This window comes from Pleurodeles waltl, chromosome 2_1, assembly GCF_031143425.1.
Source record: "Pleurodeles waltl isolate 20211129_DDA chromosome 2_1, aPleWal1.hap1.20221129, whole genome shotgun sequence".
NCBI classification, from domain to species: Eukaryota; Metazoa; Chordata; class Amphibia; order Caudata; family Salamandridae; genus Pleurodeles; species Pleurodeles waltl.
The window spans coordinates 728,962,514-728,977,497 of record NC_090438.1 but is presented as its reverse complement, the minus strand read 5'-3'; the positions used below and the strand labels follow the sequence as shown (position 1 = coordinate 728,977,497).

Here is a 14,984-nt window from a genome sequence, read left to right as displayed (position 1 = left end):
TGTGGCAAACAGATTTTAATATGTATGATTCTTGGCACAACTGAAAAACGGTTGTGTGCACTGAAAAAAAGACAACATGCATTAGGAACAAAAAAATAAATAAATAAAAAAAGAGGGATAAGCAGGATTTTTTTTAGAAAATAATTTTTATTGTGAAAAGTTCAAACCTTACCGTTAAATTCTAGTTTTCATCTCTTTTTGTGATTTTAATATTGCATAATTTTTGGGTTTGTTAGATGTCTTTTTGTGCCTGTATTTATGTGCATTACTTTGAAGTAAAATCAGAGAAATTGCTTAGGCTATGGTCCCCACTTACGTGTAGTAATTCAGAGGGGGTGCACAGAAGTCTAAAAGTTAAGAAATATGGACTATAGGCCACGAATACACATTTGGCGGGCGGAAGTTTGTAAAGGAATGTTTTGAATTTGCTCCAAAACGCAAATTGGAGGCCAGTTTTTGGTCAGGAAAGTCGCAGAGCCATAGAATAATCAATTAATGGTTATTAATTTCTTGAGTTTCACAATTTCAAGGTGCAGCAGGTTTTGCTCCAAGTGACAAGCATCCTTGCTACGTCTGTGTTTTTAATGGCTGTCTTCTGGTTAGGAAGGGTAGAGAGTGTACAGGACTTTAAGACAAGTGTGTATTTTTTAGGAACATACAGGATTAGTAGATTAGCATTTACTTGCTAGATGCTTAAAAAGCAGTAGTCTGTTTTTCGAAGCCTGGTACAAGAGATGCCATAGCCTGGTTTAGTTACAACAAGTGCCTGTGCCGTGATTTGAAGGTCATTTATTTGCAAATTTTCCTTCTTTTTAAATAACAATGTAAATGTAGTTGAACAGTGCTCCAATCAATGGCCTAGTTTAAAGTTGAGCGAGAAACATATTTTAAACTGCAGAAAATTGTAGGTGTGATTTCATTAGGAGGAAGGTGGTGTATAAAGAGTTGGCAGACTAAAGGGGAAACTCAATTTTTGACGGCTGAATTTCACAAAGTGTTGGGACATCTAGTCCTTACAATTTACCAAGAATTTCAGAGAGGGGTAATGTCCTGTTCTTTTGCAATGTTCACGTACAGAATTTTATCTGCTGCTAACTGGCAACCTTGGATAAGCAGATCACACAACAAAACCTCCAGAAAGAACATAAATAGCCAGGAAAGAGAAGAGAATGGATTATTGGAGGGCCCCCAACGTTGGCTGAGGAGTAGCTTATGATTCTTTTATTCTTAACAATTTATGCAGATTAACCAGGACAGATGAGAACCAGTTAACAGCTACCTAGGTTTAAATGTTTCCATTATGTTCAATATAATGGCATTAGCTACTGTCTCTTTCGTCAAACTCCTGGACCCCCATTCCTTCCCGGCTTGTTGGGCTAGTATACTGGAGTAATGTTCTCTAACAGAATAGAAATCTCACAGCTGGTTGGTAAAGCCTCTGCAGTTAAGGCGTTAAAGCAGTGTCTAGGGCAGTATTTTTTACTATTTGGGGTACTTCACGTTCGCACCTTCATAACTTTTCCACATAAGGTATTGATGTCAGTCTTGCGTCCTCCCCCGCCCCCCCTAAAATAATATTGGTAAATGTTGGTTAGGTGGAAAACTGCTGTACAAGAAAACATTTTTTTCTCCTACAAATGGCATCAAACGTTTGCGGTGCTAGGATCACCATCTTCCAGCTTACCAGAACAAGCACAGTTGTATAGAAATACATTTTTTACAACAGTTTGTGAATTATTTTTCTAAGAATTGTTCCCAGTTTTGTGGGTTCCCCATACTAGCAGTCGTAGGTGGAAGCAGTTGCATAACTCAGGGGTGACCCTGGAATTCTATACGTTTTTTGAAAAGTAGACAAAACACTGAATTCAGCAAGGGGTCATTTGTATATAACCCTCTATGTTTTCTCTAAATAAATTTAAAAAAAATAAAGTGTAGGAAAAAAACCCCAGCCATTTCTGACATTTTCATCTGTAAGTTTTTGTCATGATGGCAGATTTACAAAAGCAATAAACAGTCACATCTGACAACCCCATTTGGTCATAACGAGATAGATGGTTTGTAAATTCTCTGAAAACAAGCAATACTCGATCTAACAGCTTAGCTGCAATATAAAATGATTTTTCATTGTGAAGCAACTATACAGAAAAATCATATGGTGAAATTTAAAGAATGAAAAATGAGTACAAAGAAATTCTATATATTTCTGATATATATACTTAAAATACTGAGTTCAGGAACAGTGTTTTTTTTGGTACACCTCTGAATGTGTGGTTACCCTAACTACCGTGATTTTGTGCACATCGGCTTACATTTCGAAGACACAAATGCAGAGAAATCCAATGACAGAAACAGGTGCTCTACTATTCTGTATTCCCAAACGTCTCAATAAAAACAGCATACTTGTGTGACTGGGTCTAGCGCCTGCAACACAAAACACCCAAAATGGCGACCTAAAGATATCATGTTTTGCCCAGTAAAATCCACCTCTTTTCCCCCTCTCTCTCCTTTTTTTTTTTTTGTTTGTTTGTTTTGTTTGTTTGTTTCTAACAATGAGTAGTTTTGGATTTTCAGCCATAACTCAGCCAACGCCCACAGAAACCTATCAAATTCTCACATTTCTGAACTAGGTGTTGGAAAGGGCCACTTTTTGTATGATCACCCCTCTAAGGCTTTCAACTGATGCTACAGGTTTTTCAATTCTGTAGCGCACGGAGCCCTGCTGTCTAGGCTCGGAGCATGTGCCCTGACCTCCAAAGTAGGTTTACAAACGGCTAATACCCGACTGACTCATTTAACTTACATATAAGTCTCTAATATATGCTATCAGAGGTACACAGGGCTAGTAGGTTAATGTCCCCAGCGGACTGCAGCCACAAGGTGAGAATGGCCTGCCACTGCAGCCTAGTTTGGTTGCTTTAAACCTGAAAATGCAACATGGCAGAATTAAACCTTTTGCCAGGTCAAAACCTTCCTTTTTAATAGCAATAAATTAACCTAAGGGAAGAAGTAGGTAGTCCACCAGGCAGGGCACTTAATATTAAAAAGAGGAGAATGCTCCTTTTGGAGTTTAACACACCCTAACAATGAAAACCCAACACAGCAGTTTTTACTGCAGCAAGGACGGTGGTGCAATTGGCCGACACTGAGTTTCACTAAGTGCTAACTTCCATTTGGAACCAAAGATACTACTCCAAGGTATAAAATTAACCATGACACAAAACCTGACTCATTACTGAGGTTGGAGTTAAAGTAACTATTAATAGGAAGGTGACATATTAAGTTAAGACTTTGTAGCCTGCACATTTGCAAACCTTTCCCATCTGTCTGCAGCAGTTAACACCCAAGATAATATATAATAATAGGAAGTGTGAAGTAATCCCAGAAACAGGGAACAAAGAACTGTGAATCGGAGGAGGTGGGAACTACTCCAGCAAGATGACTGAACGGCGGTAGCCATAAATGGTTCAGGTGCTCATAATGCTGGGTACACCCCAGAGGTGTGCTTAGGGCTCTTCACAACTGAAAGACGTGCACCATCTCAGTTTACGGTAAATGTTTGGTGGCCAATCGTCCAGGAAATGATGCAAAGTGGGAAAGGTTGCCTTGGGGGAACTATTGGCCCACTGCCTAGTGAGTCCTACCGTCCCACAAACCAAAAAAATGGCATAGAATTGGCACCCCAGACCCACAGATCACTCCTGGAAAGGAGAGAGAAGAACTGCCATGCTTCTCATTGGAACCAACAAATGGAGGATACACGAAAGACTGGACTGCAAAATCTGTACCAAAGGACCCACAAAGAGCACCATAGATGCTGTGCCCACTCGTGAAGAAGAGCGCCACTTGTGCCAGAACGTAAGACGCTAGGTGGCTAGCCTCCAGTTAATCCTTAGGGTCACCAAAAGCTAAAGACACCTACACCTGTGGAAAGCCCAGCTGCCAGGATTTCCCGTTTGCTACTGGATGGGTAATCACCTGCAGGGCGACAAGAGTCTGGACCTTCCTAATTAGTCCCCAAGCCAGTGGGAACCATAGCCAAGGTTGCAGTGGAATCCCCCTCCCCCACCAAAGAAAAGTATTTTCTTACTTGTTAGCAACCCCTTGACCTGATGCAACAGGAAGACCAGTGACAACTGGACCTGCACTGGACTCCCCTGCTGCAACGTGGACATTGGGCCCCGAGGCCAGAGACAACCCCCTAAGTTTGTGGGCAACAGGGTGACTTCCAGGTAAACTCACTCTCTCCAACATTAAGCCACTTCTTTGTTAAGGACGGCCCAAGAGGATTCCTTGGAACCTAAGGGTAATTATATTGGGATTGGTATGGGAGATACCTGCTGTACATAAGAGGTACAAGGCCTTGGAAATGCTACAGGCAAAGAGGGTTTATAGCATGCTGCTTGGACAGAGAGGTCTCCCAAATAGAGACTGACTGGATGCTTCACTATATTGTACTGACCAACTTGACATCTATGCTGGACTGCTACCCATCAACATTCCGCCCAAGGGATATTTGTATTGTATTGTAATCGTATTTATATAGCGCTTACTACCCCTGACGAGGCGTCGAAGCGCTTTTCGATGAGTAGCACGCTACTCCGGAACCCAACAAGAATTAGTGATGGATTAGTATCGTTAAATAATGAGTACAGTTTTAGTATTATTATGAGTTAATTTGAGCCGCGGATATGAGAGTTTGTTAGTTAGACTGGAGTAATGGAGGGGTGCAGGTGGAAATAAATCCAGAGGTGTTAATTGGGAGTATATCCTTCATTTACTCAACCCAAAGGCTTGGGATGAGTAAAGGGGGGTGGAGGGGGAAGAGTATGTGGAAGGGTTAGGGAGGGCATAGTAGCAGGGTGAGATGAATGCAGGAGAATTTAGTAGAGTTGTGTGGGAGGTCACAGAGGTAGAGTGAGGTTTGGTGAGTTAGATGTGGAGGGAAGAGCTTAGGCAGAGATATTTAGGAGATGAAAGTGGTAGAAGGGGTTTGGGATGAGGCAGAGTGAGAATGGAGGATAGTTTGATAGAGACATGACATAAGAGTGATGAGTAGATAAGTGTGATAAGATGAGAGCAGGAATTCATAGATATCTAGTATAACAACCCAAAAACCAGGAGCCATGCAATGATCCACGAACATGCCAAGCACAGAAACAACATATATACACATATATATATACACACACATATATATATATATATATACACACACACACACACACACACACATATGCACATACAATACATAATTAGAATCATGGGTAAAAAATACTTAGTCAGACAGGTTTAAAGAGTGTGTGTGTATTTTATTGTTATGACATAGTAGCAATACATATTTTCCAAAGAAACTATAAATAAATAGAAATATACACATAATCTGAAAAAAATATTTATCCACATGGGCATATGCAGTTCATAGTTGTTTGAAAAAGGTGGTTATGAAGGAAAGAGCCAACTCTTGAGTAGTTTTCTGAAGACCAGAAAGTTATCTGTGGCTCTTATAGTTGGGGGTAATGAATTCCATAGTTTGGCTGCTTGGAGGGAGAAGGATGTACCACCTATAGTCTTTTTCTTGTATGGTGGTGTTCTAAGGCGGGTTGCCAGTCTTGAGCGGAGGGTTCTTTGTTGGATGTATTTGGTCATTTTCTTTCTGATAAAAAGCGGTCCTGTTCCATGTATAGCTTTGTGGGTGATACAAAGCAGCTTTAAAGTGCATCTTCTGGCAACGGGTAACCAGTGTAGTGCTCTCAAGGCAGGGGAGATGTGGGCTTGCGGCATTATATGTTGTAGTAGTAGCCTGGCTGCGTAATTCTGGATACGTTGTCGTTTTTTCATAACAGATAGATGATCAATGGTAGAGGCTATTGGCATAATCCAGTTTGGATAGTACAAGTGAGATAGTAGCTTGCACCTTGTGTGGAAATCCGAGGTGGGGGAAGATGCGTTGTAAAGTCTTTAAGGTGATGAAGCTTGTGCGTGCTAATTTGTCTACTTGGGCATTCATAGTTAACTTGGAATCCATGGTGATTCCTAGGTTTTTAACTTCCTTGGATAATGCCACTGCCACTGCTTACCTTTCATTACATGTAAGACATACCCAAGGTAGGCCCTGCGTAGCTCTATGGGCAGGGTGCAGGGTATGTTTAAGGTAGGACATATACTAATATGTTTTACATGTCCTGGCAGTGAAATACTGCCAAATTTGTAGCAAGGCCTATCTCTCTCATAGGTTAACATGGGGGCTGCCTTTAACTATGATTAAAGTGTAGATTCCCTTTGGGAGCAGATAGACATCTGGAGTTTGGGGTCTCTGAACTCACAATTTAAAAAAACATATTTTAGTGAAATTGGTTTTTAGATAGTGTGTTTGAAGAACTTCTACTTTTAGAAAGTAGGCATTTTCTTGCTTAGACCATTCTGTGACTCTGCTTGTTTGTGGATTCCCCGTTTGGGTCTGTTTGACAGTTGGGCTTTTTGCACCTCTCCTCTGGACACTGACACAAAGGGAGCTGGGGTCTAGCCTGCATATCCTGATGAGCCATCTGGACTGAGGGGAGGAGTTGTCACTTACACCTGAAAGGGCTGTGCCAGCCCTCACACAAAGCGTTCTCCAACCCCCTGGTGTGTGTCTGGGGCCTGGCCAAGGCAGGATCTTGAAACTTAAGCCTACTTCAAAGGCAGAAATGGGTATAAGAAGAGCACCCAAACCTCTGGAAATAAGTTTACTTCTGAAACCAAGAGGAACCTCTGCCAAGGAGAAGAGCTGGAGAAGGAGTACTACCCCTTTGCCTGTGATTGTGCTTTGCTGGGTCGGCCTGCAGTAGCTGCTTCTACCTAAGAGAGAGGACAAAGACTGACTTTTGTGTGACTTCCAACTGGTGAAGAATCTCTAAGGGCTTGAAACTGAGCTTGCACCCTGCTGGTCAAGTCTCAGGGACAGCAAAGACTTCTCTCTGCCAGCACTTGGGCTTTCTGCTGAGAGTCCTGCCTGCCAAGTGGTGCCCTAACCTGTCCCTGGGCCCTTGAAAGGTGCAGCTGGTGGAAAAGGATCAAAATCCACGCAAAGACTGCAGTGCATGGAAACCTTACGCAACAACCGATTCATGGCTGAAAAACGACTCGCTGCAGGCCTTGTGGCTAAAATCGACTATCCACCTGCATCGCAGCTGGGAGATCGACGCAACGTGGCTGGGGAAACAACGTGCAACACCTGCAGCGGCTGCTGTTAACGACGCAAGCCCCACGCAGTGCCGTTTCTTGAAACTGTGCAACCAAATTTCGACGCAACATCGCTGAGCACGGAAAATCAACGCAAAGCCTTCCAGGACCTGAGGTGCCTGTCCGGATCGACGCATCGCTCTCTTGCGGAGAGGAAAAGCAACGCACACCGACCCGACTGGAGGAGGAACGACACACAGTCTCACTTTTGAGTGAGAAATCGACGTGTCGCTGGCCTTTTCCGACACACACTCGCCCGTGCAGTGTTATTTTGACACAACCCACATACTTTTTCAGGCTAACAGTGTTCTCACTGTTATCTAAAGGATTTAAGACTCTTATTCTTTAAAAATTCATTGACTTGTGTATGTTAGATTTTTGTTGTCTTGGTCTTGTCTTGTTTAGATAAATATTACCTATTTTTCTAAACATGTGTTGTGTTATTTTGTAGTGCTTTCACTGAGTTGCTGTGTGTGTTGATACAAATACTTTACACATTGCTTCTGAAGTTAAGCCTGCCTGCTCGTGCCAAGCTACCAAGGGGGTGATCAGGGGTTAACTGAGGGTGATTCTCCTTACCCTGACTAGAATGAGGGTGCTTGCTTGGACAGGGGGTAACCTGACTGCCAACCAAAGACCCCATTTCTAACAACATCAATGATAACTTCTGAAATGGCATCATTGATGACAACATTGTGCATGGCAGGGTGCAACATATTGTTACATCAGTTAACTATAACTTGTGAATTTCAGTGTTTTTCATTTTAAAAAGTTGCATTTTAACAGACATTTTCACCTAACTAAAACATCACTTCATCCTTAGTTTTTATGTGTGTGTGTGTGTGTTTGTGTGCAGATGAGCACAGTGTAATGTGATATTGATTACCATTGGTTACTGTGGGAAGGAACAATGACTCACGAGAAGCAAAGACTCGAATGAGTCATTTTGCATCGCCCCTCCTTCAACAATGGTAATAAATAGCACATTACACTCGTCATATATGGTTTATGCCATGGCATTTTGTCATGTGTATTTAACCAAAACCCCAATGCAAAGTAAAATCACACTCAAGGGATGTTGAGACTATAAAGAGAGCGGTTTCCATGTGTAAAACTAATTGTTACATCCAATCTATAAGGTAGTAAAAAGTACGATTTTTGTCTAGTTTTGGTATAATAAGTAGATATACAGTTGAATGTGAACTTGGTTCTGTAGTAATAAATGGGTGAATCATGTTTATTAGTACAATTGCTCTAAATAACGTGCATTATTTGGCCACATTTATTTTTAATGCCATGGCGTGTGTGTGTATATATATATATATATATATATATATATATATATATATATATATATAAAAAATAATAAAATAAAAGGCTGATATAAAAGTTTTCTTTATACTTGAATGTGACAGCATCAAACAGCCCAGTCAACGCCATTTAGTCCGACGGTCTTGTTCACAGCTATGACAAAGACCATAAGGATGAAACGCGCTGGTTAGGCTGTTTGTTACCGTCACTCTGGCAAATACAGAAATCCCCAGTAGCAGCCTTTGGAGTGCTGCAGTCCATCTTGTGTGTTTGTACATTTGAAGGTGGTCTGACCCTCTGGCGAGCACCAGCAATACTAAGCGTGCTATGCTACAAACTGCTCTGGATAAACCATTTATATTTAGAAACGGAGGGCAAGGCTGCTATTTTTCCCACTTCTGAGTGTTTCGTCTACTCTATATCTAAGAAGGAAGTACACCTTGCCATTAACAGCTATTCCTTCAATATGTTTAAATGTAAGCCACAGTGTTAGAACAGTAACACATCTCGGGCAAGATCACTATAGCAGTATGAAGTGGGGTCTGTCTCTCCTACGAGCACCCTTGAAAAATGAGCATGCATCAGAGCAGTGCATATTAACTGCAATACGACCAGATCATGTTAAGTCTGCATAGAATACACCCAGCTCTTCCCATGTAGGTCATACTACAACCAAACACTTGTGAAACTAAACGTGCAGGTCTGCCTATTACTGATGTGGACAGTTTGAGTGGCATGATGCTGCACTAGTGACAGTTGGTCGCTTTAAGTCTGCTAGTCAGAAAGCCAGCGACGTGGTCTACCCAACTTGATTGAGCTTCTAAATCTTAGAGAATGTTTTTCAAACCTCCTGCAGGGGTCATGCTCAGCTTGTTCCAAATGAATCTCAGGTTCCTCAAACTTTTTTGTGATTGGAAGAGACAGACGGATATTAAGTTTAAAACTTTAGTTCAACTTACTTCAAAATGTTATTAAATGTAATGTAAATTATGGATCACGCAGGCAGGGAGAAATCAGACACAAATCCTTTCTGCATTCAAAATGATCTTGTTATGTATGAAATATTAATTCAATATGCTTTCCTATCCTTTGTAATCACTATATGCAGCCACGCACAACTGGTCTGAAAAGTGCTTACTTAGATTTGAAAAAACGTGCTTTGATGTCTCGTGTTGAAGAGTGATTTGCCAAGACCGTAATTACAATATAATTCCACTGCATTTTCCATTAACAGAAAAATCACTAACATGAATTTACTGGTTTAATAAAACACACACACTTTATCCAATCATAGCTAAAATGGCCAGAAGTAAATAATAAGCCAGTAGATCCCTTACTTAGTATACTAAGGATATACAAATATTCATAAAAATGTTGTCTTAATTTGAAATTAACTAACATTCCCCAAAGCTTTGGGGAAGGCTTGGGAGGCATAGAAGACAACATACTTGACACGGCATATGGTAGTCATTGGTGCACTACAAAGGAATTAGAAAGAGGGGACCACTTAAAACTTTTCTGCTATCCGCTTCCCCACAAAACCACTGAGCTGCGACTAAGGATATACTCAAACCCAAGGTGGCAATGGATATTGCAACAAGATTATCAGAGAGGCTGTCAGTCGGAGATACATAGTGGGAGATAGTGTAGACCGGTGCGCTGTTCCATACCATGTCCAGTCATGTCATCCGTTTAGAGAATGGTTATGAGTTGTACTGCCAATAAATGCAATAAAAAGACTGTTTGTATGTAGGCTGTTCCTGCTCACTGATATCTGGTTCCCATTAAGAAAATGCATATCTGGTTCTACCGAAACTTTGAAACGTGACTTTTGAATCTGTGAAAGACCAGGAACCTCCTGAAATGTGCAACATAGCGGTCCTGTTGATGACAGGGATGAAGTTGATCAGAGTCACCGTTATTGGGAAGGGTGATGTGGCACAAGAGCCTGCCGGTCGCTGACTGACTAGGCAGGAACTCGGAGAGACTGGAGGAGTTAGAGTGCCACACCATCTTGAATACAGAACACACTGTGGCCTTTCTTTAGCACTTTGTCAGATACATTTTTTTTTTTAAACTCCAACTAAGAAGGAAAGTCTGCTTTTTAAAAAAGGAAATTCCAACTCTGAGAATTTTAAAGGCTTCCTTTTTTGTGCAACCTTTGTTGAATTTGCTCAGGGAAGCTCTGTGCACACAAACATTCCTTTACAGGATGAATATTTCCTCTCTTGAAGGAATAAGATAGTCTCCTTTCATGGGACTTGAGGGACCTTTTATAGTAAATTCAGACAAATGACACTGCAAGAGGAGGTGTACTCAGGAAATGAGCAATATTGGCATTTCTCATGAGCATCGTTAGTTTATGTTTTCCTCTGCCCACAAGAGAAACAAATCAGGAAGACAGATGGTCAAAAAACATGCTGCAAGGTGGAATTGAAAAAGGATCTTGCAGGAGTTCAGGGGAGTTATCAAAAAGGTCAACATTCTGTCAAACGTAGCCAATATCTCAAGATAAATGACATCCATTTTGGGGACTCGATAATACACGAAAAGTAGTTGGTAGAAAGTTGTGTGGCCTCTTTGGGGGCCTTGAGTGGAAGAGAGCTTGGCACTTCCACCAATATGGTGGAAGTGTGGGTTGTTTGAAGTGAGGTAGATGTGCTACAAAATTAATACATTTCTGACTAGGGCCATTTTAACAACTGAATTTCGATCATGGGTTTCAAGAATGTTGATGGGATTGGTTTAAACATGTGAGCCTATGAAAGATTCTATGCTGGATAAGGAAAGGTGCAAAGTCTTTTAGGAAGGTACCATAACCCCAGAGGGTGGTCTCAATGTTAGTCTTCATGCACTGGTGACAACTGCAGTTGTAGTGGTGTACTTTGTCAAATCTCAGTTTAGGCATTCTGATCAAACATGCATATTCAAATAGCTTTAAATGGTAAAGTCAAGTGATTAATTATAGAGCTGTAGTAGATGGTGTAAGGGTCAACGCTTTCTACTCCAAAGCCTCTTTAATTAACAATATGATATTCCGCTTTTGTATAAAAGTGTGCTATACAATCATATGTAGAGGTGTCTTAAATGGAAACACTTACTCTACAAAAAGTGATGAAGCTATTAATTCCAAATACTATTAAAAAAAAATATTTTGAAGATGTAGACCAATAGACACTTCTCCTCAGTATCACAACTCAAAATGACATTCAATGATTGCGTGACTTATTTGAATGCTTGTAAGTAATGAATGTCGAGCAAGAAAAAGAAGTTCCGAATAGGGCCATGAATAATAAAGACTTACCTATGAGATTGATTGGCAGACTTGGACCTCCAGAAGAAATTGTTTTGCACATATTTATCCAATACATAATCAAGCTGGAGATTCCCAGTTAATAAAGAATCCATCTAATTTAAGAGTTGAACATAGAACAACTGCCAATTAAGTAGCTTGGTCATTACATCTGATCTTCATACACAGAGTAGGTAATTTTGGTTAAACAGAAAAGGTCAGAGTTACAAGATAATCCAAAACAATTCTAGGAAGAACCCTAAAGGTGTTCCAGTTGACAAACACATCCAAATTAAAGACAAGTAACGAAACAGTAGCCTGTTGGCAGTCTTATAAACACACCTGTAGTTTGTTATAGAATCAGAAGTGCCAGAGACAAAATTGTCATGCACGATTTAGACATCGGATTGTGATCGCTATAATGAAATTATTCTACAAAGCAAAGATAGTGCCATATGTTCTATAAGTACGGTTTGTCCCACTGTTATAGACTGCAACTTAATATTGCTGCCTTCAAAACAAGTTTTGATTCTGGTGTATGGATAAACAGATCATACAGATTAGAACATGAAATTTCTGCTGCCCAGGCAAGTGCAAGGAACCAAGGTGCAGAGAAACTGATGACTTACAACCACACTAACCGATCTATGGAAAAACTGTAAAGTAAATTTTGATGAAATTGTTATTTTGGGGCATAACTATCAAATACTCAATGTTTCTTCCTGCAAGATTAAGTCATTAATAATATGAAAGTTATCAGTATCCATTATTCAGAGTTCAATTAATATGATCTAGGATATATTTTTCTTGATTTGTGACAAACTGGTGAAACAGACTAGGCTAATACTCTTCCTAATGGTCTTACGAACCAGTATTAAAAAAAAAAAAAAAAAAGTTGATACTTGTCGAATTACATTAAAATCTATTTTACCAAGTCTGTGGAGTCATCTTCTTCCACTTCAGCTTCATCATCCTCATCTTCAACAACAGAATCTTCAATTGCTTCTTCGTCCTCTGTAGCATCTTGTGCTGCAACTAAGAAACTTGGACCTAGTGTAAAAATAAAAAAAATAGTTATAGTCTAACTAAGTCAACATACTAATATTTGCTAATTCTTAGGAGAGCAATACTTCATTGTGTTACGAGAGTGGGGATTGCCTAAGAACACGTTTACGGACCTAATAAAGTGTTAAAGTGTGATAGAGGGAACTCTTCAGAATAAAACAAAAATTAAATGAATGTAGTGCTGTACTTACTCTAATCAAATGAATGTAAGAAAAGGTTGGCTCACTTGTGAGCAGGGTAGGTTGGCACAGCAAATGGCTAAGGCCTGTGGCCAGTACCCACTAAAAACAGGATATGCCATGCAGTGTGCCCAGTATCCATACCTCCATAATCACGTCACAGGCACCAGGCATACCCACCCACACAGTATAAACAGAGGACCTTCAGCTAGAGATATCTGTGCTCTCACCTGCCACAAATTCATTATGAAAATGTGAATGGAAAATGCTACTTATTAACACCTGCAACGTGTCCCCTACTTGAACTATCTGCACAAAAACTTCCAACATCAGAATATGATGCTTAGTCTCATAAGTGTTGTAAAGATTGATCAATTAGATCCAAAGTCAAAAGCAATCCGGAACACGGCCTTTTCTTTTGCTGACTGCAAGCAGTACAACTGTCCACAGAACGACTTATCACACATGTGAAGCCCATTGTACAGAGTCAATAACCCTTAAAAATTATAACAAACATTATGCATGTTTCGGGTAAAATCATTCTTGATGGTTTCTTCTACAATTACTGGTGAAGGCAATTTACAATATTTCTAGTCACTTCTAATGGTTTATTGAATGGTTCTCTTGGGGAAGCCAGGGGTTACGGTGTAGAATCTTGAGCAGGTACTACCATTTACCACTGGTGTCCTGATGTCATAATAATGGCGCACTACACTCAGGATAGCTAAGAGACCCCCTTTAGGCACTTGGGTCTCATGGAGAAGTGAGGCTAAGTAATCATGTTTGGCTGTAGCATGTGTAGGGGTTAGAAAATGAATTACAGTGGACAACATACATATCTGGGTAGTTCTTTACTTTGGTAAAAAGGCAAGTACCCCTTGGAACAATTACATTAAAGATATACACTTATAAAAAATACAGAAGATGCTAGCAACTTTAGGGCTCAAGATAGGACTTCAAATGTTTTAATAGCTCTGCTAGGAACTGCTTTTTCTATAACACTGGGCCTATAGCCAGTGTTAGACAACGGTGTTCATTTGGGTTGACTGGGTTTTTCCCATTAACAGATCTCAAATCGAATTATTGCAAATATACTCAATATGGAGTTAAGGATTTTGGAATGTAAGCTTATCTTGTATATGTATTGATTTGGTACTCAAAGAATGCTCATATAGACTTTGTATGAAGGGAGGTAAACAAAAACAAAAATTAAAACCCAAACAGGATTCACGCCACCACCAGCTTTTGACATTGCTGGGGCCGACCACCTGGTAACCCGTGTCAAGTGAAGAACACAATACACTAAACTAGTATGCAGGCACCAGTTAACGGTTCCACTGATTTCTTTAGCGTCAACAGAACACTTTGTGGCACTCCAATAGATTGCCCCACAAATGCCTTATCAGGAGCCCATATCTTGAAATCTACCAGCTACAGTCAACGTTTTCCCAGTGGTGCATGACACACAAGGAAAGGTGGCCCCTCTAGCTGGTGGCCAGTTATGGATCTGTATTACCAGAGGTTTAGACTGATCTCCCAAACCACAAAAGGTTATCGCAAAGGACTGACCCACATGTGAACCAAAAGCTGGGACTTCTAAGAGGAAATTTTGTAGTCGGTTTGGGATTGGTGCAAGGGGAGTAAAAGCATCATACAGATATGAGATAGTCATCAATAATGCAGACTTATCATTCTAAATTATTAAAATCAATAGAGCAAATAGTTAACTTATGCTCTTTTCGATTCGTTTGAGGGTGTTGAGCCATGGTGACCTTGCAGTTAGCTGGCAGTCTGTCAAGTTTTCCTGATGCATGTACCCTCTAATCTTGAACCGGAATATGACTTCCCAGTATTTAAGTCACTCTTCCTAACAGGCACAGGCCAGCTCCATGTTAGTCAGATAAGTTCTTCCTTCT

The 14,984-nt window shown here is 40.4% G+C and overlaps 1 protein-coding gene across 1 annotated transcript in view; it reads right to left on the bottom strand.

The window, feature by feature from the left end:
* SSR1 (signal sequence receptor subunit 1) overlaps positions 1 to 14,984 on the bottom strand; it is a 112,593-nt gene that overhangs the window by 75,374 nt on the left and 22,235 nt on the right. The window contains exon 2 of the mRNA XM_069217298.1: positions 12,756 to 12,874. Within this exon, the coding sequence (XP_069073399.1) occupies positions 12,756 to 12,874 (119 nt within the window). The remainder of the gene's footprint in view (positions 1 to 12,755; positions 12,875 to 14,984) is intronic.